The sequence below is a fragment of the Papilio polytes genome, unplaced genomic scaffold (genome assembly GCF_000836215.1).
Source record: "Papilio polytes unplaced genomic scaffold, Ppol_1.0 DF823696.1, whole genome shotgun sequence".
In the NCBI taxonomy this organism is placed as follows: domain Eukaryota; kingdom Metazoa; phylum Arthropoda; class Insecta; order Lepidoptera; family Papilionidae; genus Papilio; species Papilio polytes.
Genome location: NW_013525508.1, coordinates 43,719 through 69,580, shown reverse-complemented (window position 1 = coordinate 69,580; position 25,862 = coordinate 43,719). Strand labels below are relative to the sequence as shown.

General features: G+C 41.7%; 1 protein-coding gene across 1 annotated transcript; it reads left to right on the top strand.

Moving 5' to 3' along the window:
- Positions 1–64: 64 nt before the first annotated feature.
- Positions 65–25,862, top strand: LOC106103883 (dynein heavy chain 1, axonemal-like). The gene is made up of 86 exons (XM_013283795.1): positions 65–278; positions 673–783; positions 1,001–1,123; positions 1,206–1,351; positions 1,525–1,663; positions 1,807–1,892; positions 2,334–2,438; positions 2,672–2,816; positions 2,961–3,087; positions 3,214–3,335; positions 3,433–3,522; positions 3,596–3,675; positions 3,744–3,831; positions 3,906–4,124; positions 4,259–4,376; positions 4,497–4,638; positions 4,708–4,849; positions 4,926–5,153; positions 5,266–5,364; positions 5,437–5,580; positions 5,768–5,948; positions 6,026–6,186; positions 6,267–6,366; positions 6,563–6,754; positions 7,217–7,394; positions 7,742–7,874; positions 7,953–8,180; positions 8,288–8,426; positions 8,543–8,721; positions 8,949–9,112; positions 9,408–9,584; positions 9,731–9,854; positions 9,986–10,083; positions 10,164–10,236; positions 10,337–10,454; positions 10,533–10,711; positions 10,785–10,947; positions 11,068–11,178; positions 11,291–11,382; positions 11,457–11,611; positions 11,703–11,820; positions 11,905–12,108; positions 12,195–12,408; positions 12,723–12,885; positions 12,954–13,072; positions 13,345–13,550; positions 13,635–13,797; positions 14,070–14,230; positions 14,317–14,532; positions 14,611–14,705; positions 14,786–14,924; positions 15,001–15,163; positions 15,244–15,413; positions 15,500–15,721; positions 15,978–16,139; positions 16,234–16,411; positions 16,757–16,887; positions 16,991–17,096; positions 17,166–17,320; positions 17,406–17,594; positions 17,722–17,851; positions 17,923–18,070; positions 18,151–18,254; positions 18,341–18,417; positions 18,498–18,565; positions 18,651–18,780; positions 18,872–19,015; positions 19,109–19,275; positions 19,510–19,735; positions 19,816–20,011; positions 20,179–20,372; positions 20,481–20,635; positions 20,705–20,804; positions 20,930–21,062; positions 21,185–21,318; positions 21,389–21,530; positions 21,619–21,743; positions 21,826–21,990; positions 22,065–22,217; positions 22,685–22,820; positions 23,166–23,301; positions 23,777–23,872; positions 23,956–24,086; positions 24,459–24,640; positions 25,043–25,172; positions 25,447–25,862. Exons 1-86 carry the CDS (start codon positions 111–113, stop codon positions 25,659–25,661), a joined length of 12,558 nt encoding a protein of 4,185 aa, XP_013139249.1. The 5' UTR covers positions 65–110; the 3' UTR covers positions 25,662–25,862.

Sequence of the window (25,862 nt, the reverse complement as noted above, 5' to 3'; positions counted from 1 at the left end):
AAAAAAATATGTCATATATTGACATTAAATTATTAACACTCGATTTTAATTATAATTTCTAAACATTTCCTTAATTTTATTTTAAAATATAGGTTTAAAATTAAGTTAAGATGTACAGTAAGAAGAAAAAGATAAAATACCACGATGTGGTGTTTGATAATACCACAAGAGATGCCATCCCCAAGCGAGGGTATTACTCCGAACTTGTCGCCAACATGCTCAAAGAAGAACCATCGAAAGAGCAGTGCGCTAAGAAGAGAATGAAGTTAATACTGCAGGTAAGTCAATAGGACTCCGATTAAAGAAAAGTGAGTAATTAATACTACCCTTTCTGTACAAAGAAAGGTTAAGGGAAGTGGATTTAGTTGGGGAAGAAACGCACAAGTGAGGAAGTCTACCTGTGCGTCCTATCCAGTGCGGATGTCTGTCATCTTGTATTGTAAAAAAATATCTAACAATATGTCGCTGTATTCGAATTATTGCAGAAGACTTATCCAACTCTTCACTGATGATGGTCTGATTTAGATGTAAGGATTACAACTAAGGTATTAGCATTTCGGTTTAGTCTTCAAATATTATAAAGGTTATAAAAAATATTAAGATTCAATCAGTAAATTAACTTAACGACAAATCATTTAATGGGTACGGAATATATGTTCGTGTGAATAATAGGCAAAAACAGACAAGTTGGCTCCGATGCTGATCTCCTTGCCCAAGCCCCAGAAGCCGAAGGTTCTGCTGCCGCCTGGCCGCTGGACTACTTACAGGGAGGACGAGAGTGTCGTAAGTCTATAGGGAAATAAATTAATCTAAATCATATAAGACTCTTATTAGAGTATTCTTTTGTTCTACGTGGCAACTTAGAGTAAAGAACTATCATAGTAAATGATAATTGTTACTATGAATATCTCCGTCCTTGTTCATTTTGTACCCAAAAGCAGAGATAGCGATAGTGTTCGTATTTCACGCATTTAATCTTTGTCAGCTTTTTAATTTTCAGCAATTTCCGTTTGAAACGTTCGTCCCGAAGCTGCAATTCTTGAGTGTTGTGTTGCCGAAAGAGTTACCCAGACTGGTTAAGATCGAACGTCTAAGGAGGAAGTTCCTGGCTTCTAATATCAAGGTATACCTGTATTATAACGTCATCAGACTTATGTCTCATGTTGTCGTGCACGGGTAGTAATTGTACCTGTTATGTGTACCAGAAAATGCTCCGAGAGTTGGGCATCCAACCGTACTGGCTTATCCCACCGTCGGAGTATCCCATACAGGACAACGTGCGTTATGGCCTGTACAGCACATACCCAAAGTTGGACCTGGAGGTATTCGACAATACCGACTTTGATTGCAGGTTAGTTTTCTAAAATAATTTTATAAAATAACAAACTTTTGTCAACTGTTTCTCGTTTACGATTGGTTTATATTATGTTCCGTGTAACTAATCGGCGCTCGAAGCTATCTTAACAGTGTCCAAATACGTCACTTTTTCAACTAAATCGTTAAATGCACAATTTGTCAAAACAGGGTCCCAGAGGAATGGCTGGCGTTAGGTAATATTGAAGGAGAGCTCTACCCGTGTCCCGGGCTCGCGTTCGTGCCCAAAGAGGAAGGTGCCAACAGGGGTCCTGGGGATATTATACAAATGCTCAACAACTTGTATGAGGTACTTTATAATTATACTTAAAAATATGCCAAAGAAAATAGTGCCCTTTTTTTAAATCCGTAAAAAAAGAATAAATCTGAATTAGATCGAATTTCAACCAATGGGTAATCGTTTTTGATGTGGATAGTATAGTTTTATTCCAGTGGACCAATGTAGCGATATACAGCTTCGATAAACTCACTGATAAGTGGGAAGTGATGGCGTTGGATGGCTCCAAGCGACGGTTCAAGTGAGTGATTTTAAATATGACAGTTTCTGTGAAGTTATAATATTATCGGCTAGAAGACGTCACGTGGGTAACACACTCAATGAGCACCATATTCATCCGTACGAGTATCATGTTCTACTACTTCATAATGTTAAGAATAAAATTAGTACCGTGCTCTAAAATTGATGCAACACTAGACTGCATAAACGTCACGTCCCTAGCTGACAGATGTCAATGTCATAAGAAGGATGGATATTCGCGCGCATTCCTGGCTGGACCGCTAGTTTAGAGTGTTAAATTAATATCCCTAGTAACAATTATATTAATTGTTTAAAAATAATATACCTACTTTAGAAAACCCTGCACTCTTGGATATATAGCATAGTCTGTCTCGTTGCATCATCTAAAAAAAGAGGTAGGTTATTGCTCCTTGAAGCCCGTTTTAAAGTTGATAAATTCCAGCATCCCCCGTATTCGTCTGATGTTCAAAGCAGACGACCCCGAGACGTTTGCGCAACGAGTTAAATTCGCTATTGACTTCCGCAACGAAGTGGAGAATAATATAAGGTTATTACACAGATTAATACAGTTTTCATTTATCAATATCTTATGAAATGCAATTAACTCTCAAATAAACAAAAAAAAGTCTTCTTTATTCATCATCATTGCTATTGCATATGCAATCATGATTGCTTTCTAGCAGCGATCGGTTCGTGCTGATTCATTTCTTTGTAGAATTGTCTTAACCAAAATGAAGAAAAAAGGTCAACGGTCAAGGTCACGACTATATCATTTGCTAGGTTCTATCTATATCTGGACTGCCTGATCTTGCACGGGCTTCCGCTGATGCCCCTGCAGTACATGCCGGGCATCGTACGAATGGTGCGGATACACAAGCAGGCCAAGGACGTGGACGAGGAACATATGATCAGGCTTAGACATGAGGTTGGTCCTTCGAGCCGGATAAGCGAGATTCTATGCCCTTACGATATTACTGGTGTCTTAATACAGTTGTCACTTGACTTATTTTAACACAGACAAATTATGTTATATACTAAAGATACGTAATTAGTGTTATTTCTTAACTAGGCGGAGCTCCTGTACTCAAAGATGGAGGGCAAAATGAAAATGATATACATGGTACAAAAATATCCCGGCATGTACAACTTTGTTCGACCACCGACCAAAGAATACGTACCCCCTGTGCCGAAATACGGTAAGTTTTAATTATAACCTGCAAATCTGTCAGACATAGAATAGACACAACAGATATGCGATAGTGTAGTCAAAGAAAAGGAAACATTTTTCTTTTAGTCATACATTTGTTAAAATATTGTTTAAGGTCGTAAGAAATGTGTGATGGAAGATTTCGCTGGACGTATGAAGTATAACCAATGGTATTCGTTGTATGTACTTACAGAGTCCGTCTCTTGTATACACTTGGTTGTAGATGAGTGCTTAAAGGTAAGAAGTGGAGTGCTTCATGTCAATGAAAGTGTACACTCCTAGCCATAAAATTTTTGCAACATTAATGCAATGCGATTTTGAATTTAATTTTCAGGTAGAAGGGATGTTGTTTTTCACCCTAAATTACGGCAGGAATGTCGGACTACCGGAGTTTGATGCTGCACAACAGCATTGCACGCAAATGGTAGCGATGTTTTTCTTATACTGGTCTACTAGGTAACACGATGTACCGGTAATATATTGATTTTTGTTCACAGATGCTTAAATATCTGACCATAACCTGGTTGAACAACACCGCACACGCCATCAGGATGTCATTCAGAGATGTTGGGAAAGGGTAAATGATCAGTCTAATTAGCTCTACAGCTGTTATAGAAAGAGAGTTTAGCTTATATGTTTTTGCAGATGGTTCAATATCTACGAGAAGCAGTGGCAGTTTTACTCTGTTAGCAAACTATGTCGATTCATGCAGCTTGTAAGATTCCGTATGCAGGTACAAATATTTTGAAAAAGTTTCTAGATAGAAATATATCCTGTGTTGACCCTATGATGCATGCATTTTGCCAGTATGCACTTCGGTACTGCATTGAACAATCAATGCTGATGTTTGTGACGCTGTGCGAGACGCCCTGCTTAGTGACGTACAGCTGCGAGGAAGACTATGAGTGGGACACGAACGACCTCATCAACTCTCCCTTCACCTCGCACACCCCGCCCCTCTTCTACTTTCATCTAATGATGAACGAGGATGGACCTTATTATACCACGCCGCCGGAGCAATTTGAGGTCAGTTGATGTTTTTTTTTGTTAGTTTTTAATATTTTTTCCTCAGTTACAATAATGTGTATGTGGTGGTTCCCCGTTTCCTTTAAAGTATTTCTTATACTTTCTATAAACTAACTGATGACGTGTCTTTTTAGATTGTAATCCAGCGTTTATTCCGCGAGATGCTGTATCGATGCCACTTCATACCTCAAGTCCATCCTATGATCCTAACTGGTCTGGTTTTCGACAACGAGCTTGTTCTTACGTCTATAGGTGTGCTTACAGTTTCTTATTATTTTATTTATTAGTTTTGAAGATTTTTACAACTTCCTCGGGTTATAGAGTAGGGGTAAAAAGCTAGATGCTACATTTTTGGTTAACTCACTTTTGTAGGTCTAATGGAACCTAATGTGGTGGACTATCGCGAGAGGCTTCTGAAGGCGTACCGCAAGGCGATCATCCCGCTCAAAGCATACATGCGACAGTACGAAGAATATAGGGACATATTTCTTCTCACCATCGAGGACTATGTCGAGTGAGTTTCCCTATTTGAACATTCTAAAAGATATTACGGTTGTTATAAAATTGTTATTAATATAAATAGAAACTTCCGAGAAGAGAAACATTCAGCGTCAGAGACAAGAGAAGAGGTGCAGACCCACTACGACGCTAAGGAGGCGCTTATTCTACGTTTGCCGCAGTACATTACTATTGGGCCCTTCTCTATAAACGTTGACACATTAAAGGTACCTCTTTAGCCATACTTCATACTTACTAGAAGGTTAGCTGCGTGAAAAACATTAGCTTTGGTTTTTCTTCTAGCAACTGCTAGTAACGAAGCGATCAGATATAATGAAGGCGCTGCTAGTAATGTGGGCGGAGGAGGTACGCATCGCGGTGGATGACGTCATCATGACGTACAAGTCAGTGATGCGCAAGCTGGGCGAGAAACCGAACACTATCGAGCAGGTCTTCGAGATCAGAGAGTGGATGGAAAGCATTCCTTTCGCATTGAAGACACAAGATGACAACATGAAGAAAATTAATACGGTAAAATAAGTTTTCTAAATGTAGTCTTCAAAGGTTGCATTCTATGCCTTATTTTTGAGTAAAAATGATACAGGACAGAATACAGTACAGAAAAAGACACTTTTTTTTTCAGGATTACGAAGTGTTGGATGCATTCTTTACGCCGCTAGAAAATGAAGATTTCAGAGCATTGTGGGAGGCTATAGGATGGCCGCTTGTTATTACAAAGCAGGCTAGTTTCAATTTCAAATTTTCGATTTAAATTAAAAGTTCTTTTGCATTTTCCTTATCCTTTTGTGTCCAGGTTGACGCAACAACGGACTTCTTGGAGGAGGAGCAGGAGAAATTCTGGAAGTTGCACCAGCAGGACGAACAAACACTCTTTGACAAGATAGATATGTTCACCTCGCAGTGCATGGCGCTCACGCTGCAGAACGACATGACCAGGGTAATGTAGATATTAAAAACAATATAGCATTTTGTATGTTGATTCAAGTAATTTATGGTAAAAAATCGATTGGTCGTTACCACTTAGGTGCACTTAATGAAGTTGCAGAGAGAACTTGTGTGATATTGTTTATTTGAAGGGGTTATAGGTTCTGATACGTTAAATATAGTATTTTACTGTTTTGTAGGTGCATGAAATAGCAAACGACATCAAGAAGGCATGGAAGGCGATGAAGGAGTCTCAAGATTGGGGCCGTGTCCTCAACCAGCGGCAGAAATTGTTCGGACAGCCCGTGATACCGTTTGCGGATCTTAACAGACTTGTTAAAGAGTTTGAGCCGTATAGAAACCTCTGGGTGACAGCTTCTGGTATGTGTATTAAGAATATAGGATTGAAAAGAAATAGAGTTGCCTTTCTTTGTGACAATTAACAAATATTTTTTTAGATTTCTTGAAATCACGCGAGGTGTGGTTCGACAACCCGTTGATGTATGTCGACGCTGACACCATCGAGCCTCTTGTCAGCGAATACTACAAAACCATACTAAAGTGCATTCGTACTTTTGCCGATCTGCCTAAAATACAGAAAGTTGCTGTGGATATTAGGGTAACTACGGCAATATTTTTAATATTTCTAGGCATTGAAAGTAAGTAATTATCCTAGAAATAAATCTTTGAATCTCACAGGACGATATCGATAATTTCAAACCACTGATACCGATCCTCCAAGCTGTCAAGAATCCCGGAATGAAAGAAAGGCACTGGAAGGAGTTTATGGATAGAGCTGGTGACTTATATTTTTAATATCAAAGATTACTTCAAAATCCCGCATTAACTTTACCTTTTTGGTATTACCAAAAAGGTCATCTCGGATTAAACTTTTATAGCGGGTGCACACATACTAAACTATCACACAACAGTTGTGCGATTGTCGATTGTTTCGCGGCAAATTCAAATGTTAACATAATTATCTATTACTTCAGGTATCACGGTGACAATGAACGAGAAACAAACGTTTCAAATGTGCCTGAAGCAGGGCGTGGCGGCGCACGGCACGCTCATCTCGGAGATCGGCGAGCTCGCCTCCAAGGAATATGTTATCGAGCAGTCACTCGACAAAATGCTCAATGAGTGGGCCAACAAGGTCATGGAAGTATCTCCTTATAAGACTACAGGTAGAAAACTTTTTAGACTAGCTATTGTTCGCGACTACGTCCGCATGAAATTATAAAAAAATATACAGTCTATGTTACTCACTGATAACGTAGCTTATTAATCTTACTTCTTACTAATATCATAAATGCGAGAGTTTAGTATCATAAATGAGAGGATGTTTGTTAGAGTTAGCAGCCTAAACGGCTGAACGAATTTAGATGGAAATTAGTAAAGATGTAGAGGATAGTCTGGTAGAACACATAGGCTATTCACTTTTTTTTTAATTCCACGCGGACTGAGTCTCGGGCGAAATCTATAATTGAAATTCAATACATACAAAAATACAAATCTTTCCTCTTTAGTATATTAGTATGGATGTTTTCTAATTTACAGTTTTAACGGTTTCCCTAGAACACTATGGGGAGTGGTTTTGTGAAATGTAAATAAATTGTCTTCATTTACGTTATAAAATAATTGTTAAGGCACGTACATAATGAAGATAGCAGACGAAACGCTGCAGTTGCTGGACGAGCACTTGCTGAATACGCAGCAGCTGGGCTTCAGCCCCTTCAAGGCTGCCTTCGAGCTGCGCATCCAGGAGTGGGACGACAAACTGCGCCTCACGCAGCGCGTCGTCGACGAGTGGATCGAATGCCAGAAGTACGTGAGCACTTTTGCCATGTGCCATGTGATTTTCTCAAATTTCATTATTGGCGCTGGTTTAATATTAGGAACTGATTATGTAGAATTGTAAACCAATATACAGACATCATAGAACTTAAAGTTATCTACAAATTGTGATTCTTTGGCCCTGTCCCACCAAATTGTAAATTGTCCGATAACAATCCAATGTGTAAAACACGTGATGTAAATATCGGATTTTGTTCCCTTATCTGACAGTGAAGTCAATTTTAAGCTATCTGAGCCTCTAGCCAGTGGTGGGGCTGGCCTTTAGTGTAGCTTTTTGACTGTTAAAGTTTTTTTTAGTCAAGTATACTTTATGTCAGGCAATGGATGTATTTGGAGCCGATCTTCAATTCTGAAGATATCTCGCGTCAGCTACCCTTCGAAGCCAAGAAATATGGCACCATGGAGAGGATCTGGCGCAGGATTATGGGCACCGCTGCTGCTTGCCCTAAGGTATGAAGATTTTGATGTGTGTTCTCGACGGAAGGTTCCAGAGGGAAAACCTCAAGATTTATCATTGATATATTTCAGATAATGGTAACGTGTCCCGACAGTCGGTTACTCGACAGTCTGGTGGAAGCGATACATCTGCTGGAGATCGTGGCCCGAGGTCTCAGCGAGTACATGGAGGTGAAGAGGATCCGGTTCCCGCGTCTCTTCTTCCTCAGCGACGACGAACTGCTAGAGATTCTCTCGCAGTCACGCAATCCGCGCGCTGTGCAGCCACATCTCAGGAAGTGCTTTGAGAATATCGCCAAGGTAAGCTTAGCATTTGCTTAATTCTATCTATATCTACTTATGATAATGATGACAATAATTTGAATCTCATGATTGTTTATGCTTATAAACATAGAATTTTATTGCAGGTTACTTTCGAGGTCGATTTGAAGATAACAGAAATGCATTCGAGTGAAGGCGAAATTGTGGAATTGAAATACAAATTCTATCCAACCGCAAACGTGGAGCAATGGCTCTTACTGTTAGAAGATACTATGAGGCATACAAGTGAGTAGACAACAATGTAATTGACATTAATTACAATTATATAATTGGAAATAGAAAATTATTTCTGTAGGGCTTTTGCAGTGTATATGTACGTAAGATATGTGTGCAAATTACAGTTCGTCTGACGCTGGTGGCGGGTCTGGAGGAGCTGTACCGGCTGCCACGTAACCAGTGGGTGCTGCGGTGGCCGGGCCAGGTGGTGATTGCGGGCTCGCAGCTTGCATGGACGGCTGGTGTAGAGGAAGCCATCACGGAGTACCGCATGGAGGAATTCTTTGAACAAATGCTGCAACAGGTATAACTAAAGACTTCTACACAAGAGAAAGACTCTATCAGTTAGTTAGTTAAGACATATTAAGGATATAAGTAATCAATTTTGAATTTAAAAAACCCCTAGCGGACAAACTAGAAAACTTTGTATGCTTAGGAGAGATACCTCAACTCATCATAACATGAACTAAAGATCTTGTGTTCTTTTTCTGTGCTCTTATTGTATATTGAAATATGAACCATCTTGTATAGTTGGACAGCTTGCGCGCGCTGGTGAAGGGCGAGCTGACGTTCTTCCAGCGCGAGGTGCTGTGTGCGCTCATAGTGATAGAAGTACATGCTCGTGACGTCACTGCCACGCTCGTTGACGAGAACGTCAAGAACGTGAACGACTTCCAATGGACCTGTCAACTAAGGTACACGGTCACAGGACACAAGGGTACAGGACAACGTACTAAGTTACTAGCGTTTGACGACGAACCACGAAAAATGCGTAAAGTAAAGACGCGAAGTGAACTGAAGCTATGTCACTATTGCCCTGCCATTCAATGTCATTTTCATAACATTGCTGGCTGCCAAAAGAAACATGTACCACTATAACTCCCGCCAGAATGGCGCGCTATTCTAAAACGTCTGAATGACATTGACAGATGTCATAGGGACGAACGATAGGGCGTACTGATTTTCTTCTTAACAATAGTCTATCTGCAGGTACTACCAAATGGTCCGCGAAATGAACCCGCTAGAGGAGGGGGAGTCGCCAGAGATATACCAGGATGAGGACCATCTGGACACATCCGCGTACTACCGCCAGTTCAGCCAGAACACCTGCGACGTGCGCGCACTCAACTCCGTATTTACATACCAGAACGAATATTTGGGTAACAGGTAATATTATTCAGCATTCTAGATTATTTGTTCATCATTTACTACTGTAACATACTTTTTCCGTTTTTCAATTTAGTCTTACGTCTGTGACGAGATCTTACTATTTACAATGTCTTTGTTGACTTTAAATATGTTTCTGTTGTTAGCGGTCGTCTAGTGATCACGCCGTTGACTGACCGCTGCTACTTGACGCTGATGTGTGCTATGCACCTGCGCTTCGGCGGTGCGCCCGCCGGCCCTGCTGGCACCGGCAAGACTGAGACTACCAAGGTAAGTATGTAGATTTTAAAGAACTGCTTATTTAGAGTGCAATATGTATTCCTGCAGCTGACTCCAGATATCGAATGAAATGGTGTAGAGATGATGGCATCTAAAGTGTCCTTGTGCAATTGTTTATTTAGGATTTGGCGAAAGCGTTAGCGGTGCAGTGTGTGGTGTTCAACTGCTCAGATCAGCTCGACTTCATGGCTATGGGCAAGTTCTTCAAAGGACTGGCGGCGTAAGTCATATTAACATAGTAAATATAACTACAAACATAAAAGTATTATATCGTGGGCGTAATTTTACCTTTTTGGTCAGGTCCGGCGCGTGGGCTTGCTTTGACGAGTTCAATCGGATTGACATTGAAGTACTATCGGTGGTTGCTCAACAGGTAACAACATTAATATATCCAAGACAACTTATTAGTACCTATAATGGAGTTGATAATTTAGAATCTATTCCAGTAATTATTGCTTGATTTTAATTCCCAGGTGGTTACAATTCAAAAAGCTCAAATTGCGAAACAGGATAGGTTTATCTTTGAAGGTTGTGAGTTGCCGCTCAAGATGTCCTGCTCCGTCTTCATCACAATGAATCCGGGATATGCTGGTGACGAAAAAAACATATAGTACTAACTGACACTAAATCTACGATTCATCTTTTATCGTTCTTTGTTTCTCCTATCAGGTCGAACAGAATTGCCGGATAATTTGAAAGCTCTGTTCCGTCCGATCGCTATGATGGTACCTGACTACGCCCTCATCGCGGAGATCTCGCTGTTCTCTTACGGATTCTACGAGGCCAAGATCTTAGCGGGCAAGATAACGACCACATTCAGGCTTAGCTCTGAACAGTTGTCGTCACAGGTTACTGAAATATTGACATTTGTTACATGGAAATTATATTCGATAGAGTCTACTTATCTGTGACATGTATCAGGACCACTATGACTTCGGCATGCGCGCGGTGAAGACTGTGATCCTGGTGGCGGGGAACCTCATCCGTCAGATGCCGGACGGCGACGAGCGCCAAATCGTGCTGCGCGCGCTCAGAGATGTCAACGTACCCAAGTTCCTTGCTGATGATTTGCTGTTATTTAATGGTAAGCGTCATCCTTATTTTGACAACCAAAGAAATTTGCAGAGATCCTTAATTTGTCTTCACCAAATCGTAGGTCTTATGCCTTAATGGTTACATTAATTATATATTTTTTGATTTACAGGTATAATATCTGATCTGTTCCCTCGTGTTGAGATTCCTGTAGTAGACTACGGCATAATGGAACAGTCTATCAGGAACATACTAGTGAAGAGAGGTTATGATGAATTGTACAGTGAGTAACAACGTAGTTTTTTATGTTGGATTCGAATGAATTAAAATTTCCAAAGTAATTTAATCGTCGATTCAAATGGTTTGGTCTGTAATATATTTTTTATATATTCCAGCGTTTATCTTCAAGATAATTCAATTATACGAGACCACCGTGGTGCGACATGGCCTCATGTTGGTGGGACCAGCAGGATCCGGAAAAACAAAAGTGATTTTTCAATGTTTTTGAAATAGACAATAGTACAAAAATGATAATCATTTAATTTTGTTTGTGGTCTGTAGTGTTACGAGGTGCTACGCGACGCGTTGACAGCGATTAAGGGCAAATTGGCCCCAGACGGGTTCCCATTCACCCCGGTGCACACGTATGTCGTCAACCCCAAGTCTATCACCATGGGCCAGCTCTACGGAGAATTTGATCTGCAGACGCACGAATGGTAAACAACTATACTTCTTAGATTCTCAAGATGTTGATATATTTCTCACGTTCTTTTATATTACAAGTAGTTTTGTTCCTTTGGTGTTCAGGACGGACGGTATCTTGTCGAGTCTAGTGCGCGCCGGGATCGCAGTCGAGGATATGGACAAACGCTGGTACATCTTTGACGGGCCTGTGGACGCTGTGTGGATAGAGAATATGAATACTGTAATGAAGATATTTCTACCAATCTTTATAACCTACTTAAATTGACTACTGCTTATAATAAATTACGTTATGAATCTGTATCAGGTATTGGACGACAACAAGAAACTATGCCTATCCAGTGGTGAGATCATGAAGATGACGGACCGACAACGGATGATCTTCGAGGTGGCGGACCTGGCGGTGGCGTCTCCGGCCACGGTGTCGCGCTGCGGCATGGTCTATCTGGACGCCCAGGTGGTCGGCTTACCGCCGCTAGTCAATGCCTGGTTAAAGAGCAATCTGCCACCTGTAAGGGTTTTACTGACTTTTGATAAAATTTCCTTCTGTTCTGTTCTCTGTTTTCTTCTCTTTACTGTCTTTTTTTCTCCTTCTAGATAGGTGACAGTATCCGCAGGCTGTTGCCGGGTTTGATCGAGACGTACGTGTACCCCTCGCTGCAGCTGCTGCGCTCGCGGCTCACGGAGATCGTGCCTTCAATCGACAGCGCGCTCATGCTCAAGTTTCTGGAACTGCTCGACTTCCGGCTGCGGCCCCTCACCGGCAAGGACGACCGCCCGCCGCCCGCGCCCCCTTTCCTCGCACTCATGCGTGAGACGTTTATACTAAATCTTTCATGTGTCTTGATATAATAGACGATATCGTTAATTATAGAGATAGATAGAACTTTTACTAAGTTCTATCTATCTCTCTCTGTCTGCGCATCGCCTCCTCATTTTTGGGAGTCTGACCACTCGTCCTGGACATATCTCGGAGGGCGTTTCTCCATTCTATGCGATTCTCTGCGACTATAAAACCATCCATGTTTTTTAGTTCAAAGTTCTATAGCACGCTTTAAATCAAAAAGATAGAACCTCTATAGAGGCTTACTGGACAATTTTAACATTGGGTAATACTGTTGGCAGCGAGACTGGCGCCGTGCTGGGTTGTGTGGTCTGTGATCTGGTCCGTGGGCGCGACGTGTGACCACAACAGCCGCGCGGTATTCTCAGACTTCATGCGGGATTTGATGAGAGGTGCCGATATGAAAACACAGTTCCCAACCGAAGGGAGAGTCTACGACTACACGTAAGTATTGAAAAATAATTGTTTTATGTATGGTGTGTATGGCCTTGACTTCAATCTTTCTGTAATAGATTACACGATGGCGGTTTCACGGACCTTACGGAAGATGGTGAACCTGCCAATCCTTACTGGTACAGTTGGATGGCTAATGTTGAAGAGTATGAAGTGGATCCAGAGCGACCTTATTCAGGTATACAATATCTAACAATGGCTTAGAGACTGTTGGGAAGATTACAAAGGTTTTTTGTGTGGTTGTGAGTGTCATAGGCTATATTTTTTAGCATTTCTTATATGTAAAACGAAGCGATTTGTGGGTACGTCAAACTGTGTGGGTTTTTGTACTGCTTCAAATATTTTTATGTAATATATTTTATTTTTGTTCAATAAATAAAAATATGTGCTTTAAGGTCCAGCTCAATCTATACATATTTAACGTAAAGTATACGAAGTCCGTTGTGACAGATATCGAAGTGCCGACAATGGACAACGTTCGCAGCGCGGCGCTGCTGGGCTACAAGGTGACTAACTACAACCACGCGCTGTGCGCCGGGCCCACCGGCACAGGGAAGACGGTCACCGTCTCCTCCAAGCTGTCTCGCGGTCTACACAAGAAGTTTATCTGCGAATTCATCGTCTTCTCCGCGAGAACTTCCGCCAATCAGACGCAGGTCGGACTCTCTATTTGCGTGCTAATATTTAACTTTGGTGTTTTGTTAGTACTAAGTATTTATTCATTTATATGTTGGTATTAGGATGTGATAGACAGCAAGCTTGAGCGTCGCCGGCGCGGCGTGTTCGGGCCGCCACCCACCAAGCGGCAGGTGTTCTTCATTGACGACCTCAACATGCCCGCGCTAGAGGTGTACGGCGCGCAGCCGCCTATTGAACTGCTCAGACAGTTTATGGACTTCTCGGGTAAAAAGAAAAAACAAATCAGACATTCTATGACCTTTATCCTTTCTCGATTCTTTGATTCGAACAAAAATAATACAGAAGGCAAAGTGAACAAAATTTTTTGTCTAATACTTTCTCCCCAGTGCTACATTAGTTGTCAAGTTGAGTATTTTTAGCATTTTTAGTCAGTTTAAATAAAATTAATACTGTTGATATGTGCTTTTGAGGCCATCAATAGGTTGCGTTAGATCATGTAAAAATGTCTCAAGTGAAGTATTAAGTCTGGATTGAAGGGTGGTACGACCGCACCAGTATTGGAGACTTCAGGACGCTGGTGGACGTGGGCATTGTGGCGGCGATGGGCCCCCCCGGAGGCGGCCGCAACCCCGTCACCATGCGCCTCATGCGACACTTCCATTACATCTCCTTCACTGAGATGGAGTATAGCAGCAAGGTTGGATATAACCCTTGTTAAAGACTATATTTATATAGTAAACAATGATAAATAATGATGACTTTATTTTTTTATTCCTATTTTAGTATGCAATCTTTAGCGTGATACTCAGTTCCTGGACGAGGAATTTCAACAACGTTAAGATTCGCGAGGAGCCGTTTTTGAATAGTTCCATTGAAGTATTCATGTCTCTGGTGGAGGAGCTGCTGCCGACGCCTACCAAGTCCCACTACACTTTCAACTTGCGGGACCTTAGCAAGGTGTTCCAGGGCATCCTGATGATGGACCCGGCTTCCATACAGGTTATATTCGATTAATTTATATGCTAAACGGTGAACTAATGAAGTCTGATGATGAAAATTACATTTATTGTGATGCAGGACGAAGATCAGGTAATAAGGCTGTGGTATCACGAGCATCTTCGGGTGTATCAAGATCGTCTTGTCAATAAAGAAGATAGGATGTGGTTTGCGAAGTAAGTCATGTGTCTGTATTGAGTTTTTTTTAATCTATTCAGTGGTCCCATTGAATTGATTCTTACTTCTCCTATTTTAGATTGATGAATAAGAAAATTGAGACACGTTTCGGTAAGAAACCGAATGACATCATCGGAGGGAGACTCATGTTGTTCGGAGACTTTATGGACATCGGTGCTGACGATCGCAAGTACATCGAGATTCTCGACTGGGATGAGGTAAGGGCTGCTTAGTTTAATTGTTAAAAACGGCAGAAGATAAAAGAACATTAACGTAACGTAATGCCTGGTCCAGATGCACGAGATTCTCCAGCACTACATGGAGGACTATAATCTGTCGTCAACGGTGCCCATCGACTTGGTGTTATTCGAAGACGCGGTGTCGCACTTGTGTCGCATCGCGCGCATCGTGCGCCAGCCCATGGCCAACGCGTTGTTACTGGGAATGGGCGGCTCGGGTACGTCAACAATACCTTGGCCTTTAGGGAGCCTAGCTAATGATTTCTAGTTGGTCTAACACTGGTCCATTTATGTCCAGGTCGTCAGAGCTTGTCGCGCCTGGCGGCGCACATGGCGGAGCTCATTTGCATCCAGATTGAAATCACCAAGTCATACGGCATGACGGAGTGGCGCGACGATATTAAACAGACTATGATCAAGGCGGGAGGCGAGAATAGGGGCATCGTCTTCCTTTTCTCAGATGCACAAGTAAGTTGTGTTCACATATCTTTAGTATCTTTGTTTTACTATATAAGAAAATGAATTCGACATCGTCGAGTTTTTAATGTTATTAGATAAAAATGGAATCGTTCCTCGAAGACCTGAACAACGTGCTGAGCTCCGGCGACGTGCCCAACATCTACGAGGCGGAGGACCTGGACCGCGTGTTCCAGCTGGTGCGGCAGGCGGCCATGGAGCAGAACCTCGCGCCCACCAAGACCAATCTGTTCGGCTGCTACCAGCGCCGCGTGCGCACCAACCTGCACATCGTCATTGTTATGAGTCCCGTCGGAGAGGTCACTGTCAATTTGTATCTAATTGACATAAAATTCAAGAAAATCGTATTACATTGCTTTAGAGTACACCTTTGCATAAACTATCTCACAATTGTTTTGCGATTGTCGATTGTTTCCCAGCGTATTCAACTGTTTAGTTGCACAACTAAAAATTCCACTAGTGCGCGCACAGCCATGTAAGCTCAAGATCGGAAAATAAACAATATACAAACTCGAAGTCTCCCTAAAATATTTTACTGTTGTTTCCTCCGTGTAGATATTCCGTGCTCGACTGCGCCAGTTTCCCTCGCTGGTGAACTGCTGCACCATCGACTGGTTCAGTGAGTGGCCCAAGACGGCGCTCGAGTCCGTCGCCAAACACTTCTTCGAGAATATGCCCGAGCTGCAGACGAACGACACTGTTATACTTTCGATGGTTGTGAGTACAAAAGTATTAAGTAAATAAATGAAGATGGTGTTTTATAGCAGTTTGGACACAAGTATGATATTTACCACTATTACGTTTGTATCAGTCGGTGTGCTGCTTCGCACACCAGAGCGTGGTGGACGCGAGCACGCGCTTCCTGGCGCGGCTGAACCGCCTCAACTACGTCACTCCCATGTCCTACATGGAGATGCTCGCCGCATACGCTGAGATGTTCAAGAAGAAGCAAGCTGCTATTCTGAAGGAATCTAATGCGTTGAAGACTGGTATAGTATTTTATCTTTATTCTTTATTACGATGAAAGCACACTAGATTTTAGACTAGTTAAAACTTTAATGCTAGATTCTGGAGCCGATACATGAGTGTGGAGATACATCGGTAGAGGTAGACCTAGGAGGAGATGGATGAATTGCGTGTAAGGTGACATAATTAAGATGGGTGTAATGACCGAGATGACGGACGACAGAGCTATTTGAAGGACGAAAACCCAAGCCGACTCTACGGGAGTAGGAGAGATGACTTCTAGAGCCTATACACGGAGATTGGTAGGATCATGATAGCAGAGTACATTTGAATTACCTCAACGATGACAATTAAGGAAATCTTGGCAGGTTTAAACAAACTAAACCAAACAGAAGTGGAAGTGAAGCAGTTGCAGATCGAGCTGGCGGAGCTCAAGCCGATGATGGAGCGCGCCGCGGACGAAACCAAAAAAGTCATCGAGCAGATCGCGACAGACACTGTTAATATTTATTTATTGATATATTTGACCATTCATAATATATGTATAGAAGTGAAAAGAAATAAATTTTCTTAGATATTTGATTTTAAGTGTTACTATTTAGGCCATAGCAGAGGAAGCTAGAATCAAAGTGGAGAAAGAACAAGCTGTGGCGGAGAAAATGGCAGGCGAAACATCTGCGATGGCTGAGGAGGCGCAAAAAGACTTGGGTAAGTTGCATTAATGTGTTATGCAATTTATAAATGTCATTTATATATATAATATTTACTTTTACGCAGACGAGGCTATGCCAGCTTTATTAGCCGCAGAGAAAGCACTGAAAGAACTAAATAAGAATGACATAGTTGAAGTGAAGGCGCTAAAGAAGCCTCCGGCTGGAGTGATGCTTGTTGTTGAAACACTCTGTGTAGTCTTTGACATTAAGCCTATAAAAGTGAGTATGATGCACAAGTTAATAAGGTAGCATCTTTATAGTTTTTAACAAAGAATCTAAAAAGTTAATCCGTGAATTGATTTAGGAGCCTGGTGCGAATTTCGGTGAAAAAGTTTTAAACTACTGGAAGCCAGGGTCTCAGATGCTTGCGGACCCTGGTGGCTTCCTGGATTCGTTAATGAAGTATGATAAAGAGAGCATCACTGAGGATATGATAAAGAAATTGACGCGTTACGTGAATAATCCTGATTACCAACCGGCCAAGATTCAGAAGGTGAAAAACAAAAAATATAAATTACATTTTAATGTTCCGATTAAATAAAAGTGGCATGTGAGATTTTAAATTTTGGTGGTATCATTGAGCTGGATGGAATCGTTTATCTCTCTTATTCTCCTGCCAGGTATCAAAAGCTTGCATGTCGCTGTGCATGTGGGTGCACGCCATGTATAAGTACTACCACGTGAACAAAGCCGTTAAGCCCAAAAAGGACGCCCTCGCCAGAGCGACACAAGAACTCGCTGCAGTAGAAGGTAATTCCTAAATATTAATATTGTATTTAGATGTTTGTCCATCGGTATCAATAAATCTAATCTTATTTCAGCCGTACTTGCTAATGCCAAGGCAAAAATGCAAGCCCTACTATTGGGTATTGCCAAGTTAAATGCTTACCTACAAGAAAAAGAGGAAGAAAAAAAGAGAATGGAAGAAGACATCAACCAGTGTCTGGCGAGAATGGATCGAGCTAACAGGTCCAGATGAAATTATTGTGGGGTTATGGTTGTCCAAAATTTTCTTCAAATGTGAATATACCATGATTTATTTTTTGTAGATTGCTTAACGGCTTGTCAAGCGAACGAGTACGTTGGATTCAAACCATCAAAGACTTGGATGTAGCTATAGTTAATTTGATTGGAGATATTCTTCTTAGCGCGTGTAAGTATTGTAACCTCTATTTCGTATTTTAGAGATTTTATTGGGCGTCCTTTTAAACTGCTACCTATTGTATTGTTTGTTTGCAGGCGCCGTTGGTTACATAACACCATTCACCGAAGAGTTTCGTAAAGAATTATTGATTGAATGGATCGAACATATGATTGTAAGAAACAATGTCTTTTATGCATCATTTAATCTTAATGAAAATGATAAAAAGTCAAATAAAAACTCACCCTTATATAGGAAGTAGCAGTACCACATACAGACGGTGCTACGCCACTCTCGGTTTTGGGTGACGCTGTACAGATAAGGCAAGTAATCAAATTCAATAATGGCTGAGATGTAAACATTCAGACAGCTTGTCTATTTCCACATTCGATATTTGATGTATAACAGGACGTGGCAGATGTACGGTCTGCCCCGAGACCCGCTGTCGGTAGAGTCTGCGGTGTTGATGACGAATTCGCGAAGATGGCCGCTCATCATCGACCCTCAAACGCAAGCTAATAAATGGATCAGAGCTATGGTACTGTCGAGTTGTTAAACACTCGATATTTGATTTTATGAGGTATCATTTTCAGTCATTTTCCTTATTTCTACGCGTTGTCTATGTTTAGGGTAAAATAGAAGGGCTGATCGTGTGCAAGCCAAACGACAGGGACCTGCTGAGAAGCTTCGAGTCCGCTCTGCGGTTTGGCAAACCCCTGTTACTGGAGAATGTCGGACAAGAACTGGATCCAGCGCTAGACCCAGTGTTGAAGGTGATTTATTAACTAATTTGAGTTGTGCTTATTGTCCCGTTTTTGATGAGATAATCGTTAACTCCATTAAAAAAAATGGGTATTATTTTGCAGCGTCAATATTTCCGACAAGCGGGCCAACTGGTACTAAAACTCGGAGACTCACTTATTCCTTTCGCCGCGGGCTTTCGTCTCTACATTACAACCAAGTTGCCTAACCCGAAGTACACGCCAGAGACTTCTGTCAAAGTGCAGATTGTCAACTTTGCTCTTGTGCCAAGGTACGGTTGGCATCATCTACTGTATAATAAACTTTTAGGGAAAATGTCCTCTTTCAGTCCATCCCCTCCTCCTTCAATTAAAAGAAGGCAACGCACTTGGAACAAAAATATCTTTGGCTTAAATAGAAAAAGTTAAGTAGATTTAACTGGAGGCACTTTAAGCCTAGTATTAGTAATTACGGACGTTTTCTTTTTTTTTTTTAATTTCACATGGTAGGGTGTTTTGATTCACAGTGGTCTAGCAGAACAGCTCCTGTCTATAGTGGTGGCGCAGGAGCGACCAGATTTAGAAGAGCTGCGCGGGCAGCTGATTGTGACGCGCGCGCAGATGGCGGTGCAGCTGGCCGACATGCAGTCTGACATCCTGTACGGCCTCTCCAACAGCGAAGGCTCACCCGTAGACGATTTGCCTCTCATCTTGACCCTAGAGGCGATCAAAATAAAGAGCGCTGAGATTATTGTTAGTCTTATTTTGATTTCGGAGAATGAATTGATAAAATTTTCAATTTGGAACATGTTCATTGACGTAATTTGCTTCAGGTTAAAGTCGAAGATATTGAGAGGACTTCGAAGGAGATCGACGAGGCTCGTCTCGACTACGTGCCGGTTGCCAACAGGGGACAGATTCTGTTCTTCTGCCTGTCGGGCATGGCCAACGTGGACCCCATGTACCAGTACTCGCTCGAGTGGTTCGTCAAGCTTTTTGTAAGAAGCATGGCTGAGACTGAAATTGTTGGTAAGTGCACACATATACATGGTAAATATCATCCATTTTCAAAAACGCCGACCATCTCAAAAAGACTTTTTATCTTTTTAAAGCCCCACAGTATTAACTGTAAATAAACTATTGATGTAAGACTTTGTTAATTAGCTGTGACTAATTCTTCGTGTTTTTGTTCTCAGAGGACATAATGGAGCGCGTGGAAATAATAATCGAGCACTTCACGTTTCTGCTGTACCAAAACGTGTGCCGCAGTTTGTTTGAGCGTCACAAGCTGCTGTTTGCGTTTCTTCTCGCCGCGCGTATCAATCTAGACAAAGGCATTATCAAAATGAACGAATACAACTTTTTACTCATCGGAGGCAAGATTGAAGAAGTAACTGCATTATTTTATATCAACTTTTCCCAATTTCAATTGATAATTGTTGATAAAACTTAATACAATGAAGCCTTTATTTGGTGGTGCAAGTAAAATTCTGTTTAGGAAATGGAAAATCCGGAGCCGAAGTGGATATCTGAGCGAATGTGGCTTGACATGCAACAACTAGCCTCGGTGCCCAGCATGAACCAGTTCGTCAAAGACTTCCCTGAGCACACTAAATTCTTCCGCACTTACTATGAGGCTTGGAACCCACATAAGTAATCATATCAAGTACTTGATCTTACGGAATCTACATTAGGAGACGATACATTGATATTGTTTTACAGAATGCCCTACCCTAAGCCTTTGGACAGTCAACTAGACTCCTTCCAGAAGTTGCTGGTGCTTAAATGTCTGCGACCCGACAAGGTCATACCTGGCTTCCAGGTAATGGTTACTTGCTGACTTAATTCTAGTTTTCTTAGTCAGTTCTTCCTGAATTTTGTAATTGGGCTGATGGTCTTTTTTGGTGCCAAATATAACAAAATCTATCAAAGTCGTTTGTAATGCAGGACTATGTAGTGGTAAGCCTGGGCGCGCGTTTCGTGGAGCCGCAGCCAGCGGACCTCGCCGCGCTCTACGGCGAGTCTGACCCTCTCGCGCCCATCATATTCGTGCTCTCCACTGGCACAGACCCTGCCGCTGGTAATCACATAAATACCTGTATTTAAGAAATACAATTTAAAAAAGAATTGCTTCAGAACTTTTCGTGTCTATGATACTGGCATTCTTGTTAAGATTAGTAATGTTTTGTTTTTGGTTCTTAGATTTATTGAAATTTGCCGAGAAAATGAAGATGGGTAAACGTTTCGAGAGCATATCACTGGGTCAGGGTCAGGGTCCGCTTGCAGAGAGCATGATGCGGAATGGCTGTGATTTCGGCAATTGGGTCTTCTTTCAGGTAACGCCATAAATTCGTGATGAACATATGGATGCCAAGGTTTACTTAAATGATTTGCTGAATTTCACAGAATTGTCATTTATCGCCATCTTGGATGCCAGTTCTGGAAGTTAATGTAGAACACATTCAGCCAGAAGCCGTGCACAAGGACTTTCGGTTGTGGCTCACCTCCACTCCATCGCCTTTCTTCCCTGTTGCCTTACTGCAGAATGGTATTACGTCTTTTGTATGATTACTTTGTGAATTCTTATTAGAGAAGATTCAGTGTTTGATGTTTGTTTTGTTTCTTTTCTGTTTAAGGTTATAAAATGACAGTGGAGCCCCCGCGCGGGATTAAAGCAAACTTACTTAAAGCTTATATGAATCAAGTTCCAGATTTCAATGATTACATCAATTCTGGTGACAGCAAAGTGCCTAATTTCAAGGTTTTATTACATTTGCTAAGTAACTTCAGCAATATCTCCTCGAATACTGCATTGAATAAATGTATTGTAAATTCTGTTGCAGTGGCTACTGTTCTCTCTGTGTTTGTTCCACGGTGTAGTACTGGAACGGCGCAAGTTTGGTCCGCTCGGCTTCAATATCCCCTACGAGTTCACGGACGGCGACCTACGCATTTGCATTTCACAACTACACATGTTCCTTACCGAGTACATCGAAGTGCCGCTCAGGGTAAGATCTTGAGGGTTACCGCTCTTTAAACGCACAGTTCGTTGTAATTCTCTGATGATACTAACGTGGGCTAGATGCTGACCTACACTGCGGGGCACATTAACTACGGCGGGCGCGTGACGGACGACTGGGACCGGCGCTGCCTACTCTACTTGCTGGCGGACTATTACAACATCTCCGTGCTCAGTGAACGGTATTACTTCGACGAGAGCGGCGCTTACAAACAGGTTACAAACTTCATCATCTCCACCTTATCCTACTCCCGTAGGGCGCACCGGGTTTTGGTCCTCCAAATAACTCTATCATCTCAGTCATCATTACCTTCTAGATCATGTTACCTTTCACGCTATCCATCCACACTCATAACAAACGTGCTTCTTGTTACATGTGATTCATGAAACAGGATAATATTAAGGAGATATAATTAAAAGCGATTGCACTAAAGGTTACATACAACACAAATGCATTGTTGAGAATTAAACGATTTATTCCATGTTATTTATCTTTTTATTCATCCCTCTGATTTAACAAAACATCACCATGGTTACCCCTTACATTTTATAACCAAAGAGTATCAAAAAAATAGCTAATTATCAAAGAATATTTACAGTATATATATACGTAACACTATATTGGTAGATAAGTGAAAACTTGAAAATTAATTTCACTTCTTTATTGGTGTAATGATGATTAGCAATCGTCGGCGGCGAATATAGAAGACTACACGAAGTACATTCGCACGCTGCCGCTGAACGACGACCCCGCACTGTTCGGTCTGCACAGCAACGCTAATATCAGTTACGCCGTGTCCGAGACCAACCAGAACGTCAGTTAGTGTGCATTAACTTACTATTTGATCTTACAAAAGGTATACTCCCTTATTACAACTGCATCAATATGGTTGTTTAAATCATTTTAAAGGGAATTTAAAATTTAAAGCAACTTTTTTAGATTGTTTACTTCATACTAATGTTATAAATGCAAAAGTTTAGATGGATGGATGGATGTTTGTTAGAGTTTGTAGCCTTAAGGGATTTCGATCAAATTTGGTATGGATATAGACGATAGTCTGGAAGAACACATAGGCTACTCACTTTTGTTTTTTTTATTCCACGCAGACGGAGTCGCGGGCGTCAGCTAGTATAGAATAAGTGTAATGTATTTGTTTTCGCCAGGTACTTTACGTGATCTCCAACCAAAGGAGGTAAGCAGCGGAGAGGGAATGTCGGCTGAGGAGATGACGGAGCGCGCGGCGAAAGATATTTTAGAAGTCCTGCCACATTTGCTTGATCAACAATACATTGCTACTAAGTAAGCAATATATTTAACACAACAGTGGTAGTGCCCGCTTTAACATCTTAGCACGAATGGGCCGGCACGCCCGGTGTAGTACCACGACCACACAGAAGACAGGCGTGAAATGGAAGCAATTCCGTGTTTCGTCTGATGAGTGTGGTGCCGGAGGCCTAATTTAAGTCCCTTTCTCTTTACCGCCCTTTTCTTGTAGGGAGAGGATGGAAAGGGAAGGTGGATTTGATGGTGGAGGAGATGCATAGGAAGGGGCATTATCCTCTATATGTGGGTCTCCTCCTCCGTTGGATAGGGGTAGGTAAAGCATCTGCGATCGCGGATGTCTACGGGCAGCGGTCGCGTCGCCATTTTGGCGGATTCAGGTGGCCGCTTGCTCGTTTGCCACCTTATGTTATAAAAAAAAAAACTTACCTGGTATTTACGTGATAGGAAAGAAAGGGAAAAAACTAGAAGGTTAATATTTGTTTCTTTTTAGCTATCCCGTGTCCTACAAGGAATCATTGAATACCGTGCTGATACAAGAAGCGATCAGATATAATAAATTGTTGGTTGCCATCGGTAATTCTTTAAAGTAAGTTAACAATTTGTAATTGTATTTTGGATGTTACCATATTTTGTTATGACGGTCATTAAACGAATCAATCTGGTACATAGGGATCTATTAAAAGCCCTCAAAGGGCTGGTGGTGATGTCGGAGGCTCTGGAGAGTATGGCGGGCAGTCTGACGCGGCAAGTCGTGCCCACAATGTGGAGTTCCAAGGCTTACCCTTCGCTTAAACCTTTAGGTGTTTACATTTTTATCAGCTAATAGAATTTTATTGTAAAATGATTTGGTCTTAATTTTAAAATAAATTACGAGATAGTAATGTTTGCAGAATTGTAATAGATGAGGATGCTCCAGGTATCCAAATATATCTTTTGTGAGGGAGTACCCTTGGCAAAAGCCTATCGTATCGACCGTTTAGAACGGGCGCACAACTTTGACTCAACTATCGCACAACTGTTTGATCGCACGACTTTGGTTGCACAACTAACAATCGAGTAATGTGCGCACCTCCGTATAAGTTCATAAGAATCAACTTAGTTGATTAAAAATGACATATCTAGCAGATTTTAATGGTATGGGGCTGTTACGATAACTAGAAACTATTGCCCAGGTGCGTGGGTGAAGGATCTATGCCAGCGCGTCCTGTTCATGCAGCAGTGGGCGGAAGGCGGCATCCCCAAGGTGTTCTGGATCTCGGGCTTCTACTTCCCGCAGGCGTTCCTCACCGGGGCGCTGCAGAACTACGCAAGGAAGCACGTCATCGCTATCGATACTATAGCTTACGCTTTTGAGGTTAGTCTCTTCCGTTTATCAATGTAATGTCAACTATTAGAAATCTTAGGGAAAATTCATCAGATGAGATGCAGAAAGAAACAAAGAAGAATTGTATTTATTTACGACTAGCTGTTGCTCGAGACTTCGTCGGCGTGGATTAGAAAAAAAGGTAAAACATGGCCTATGTTACTCAGTGATAAAATAGCTTTTTAATGGTGAAAGAATTTTTGAAATCGGCCCCATATTTTTTGAGTTATTTCAATATAAAAAATACAAATCTTACGTCTTTATATTAGTATAGATAGATTTATTGAACATTTCTACCCTAGTATAAGCAATAACGATCATAATATGCTCATACGTGCTGGTAATTATGCAATATGAGTATACTAAACTGGTATTTGTTGTAATTGTGTCCAGCCCCTGGCGGGGCCACCGGCGAAGAAGCCGGAAGACGGATGCTGCGTGCGCGGCTTGTACCTGGAGGGCGCGCGCTGGAACATGGGCGACATGTCACTGGAGGAGAGCAGAGCCAAGGAATTGTACACTGGTAATTCATTGTTGTGTGGAGTTGTTATTTAACTAGTTTTCGCCCGCGACTCCGTCCGCGCGGAATTAATAAAAGCAAATGCAAGTAGCCTTTGTGTTCTTCCAGACTATCCTCTACATCTATGCCAAATTCCATCGAAATCTGTTCAGCTGTTTAGGCAAACTCTAACAAACATCCATGATGTATGGATTCATTTCATTCATCCATCCATATAAATTTTGACATGATAATCGCCTTATCTAGGTCGTCCTAGTAGTTGTAAACTCTATTTCAGAGATGGCAATAATCTACATGAAGCCGGAGCAGGGTCACAAGCTGCAGCAGGGGCTGTACGAGTGCCCCACGTACAAGACGCTGCTGCGCGCTGGCACGCTGTCCACCACTGGCCACTCCACTAACTACGTGATGACAATAGAACTGGCCACGCATAAACCACAAGCCCACTGGATCAAGCGGGGAGTCGCGCTCTTCTGTGCTCTCGACTACTAGGACAACAGAAGTCGACGATAAGAGAGAGACTGGCAATTCAATTTAAGATGGCGCGTTTTCCTTTTGTGTATAAAGATAACGAGAGAAAAAGAGATAGGTGTAGTTTATCTTTACGCATGGATATGATGCAAATTGATGTTGTTTTGTTTTTTTATTTGTTTTTTAAATCCGTATCAAGTTTCTATTGTCAGTTGTATTAAT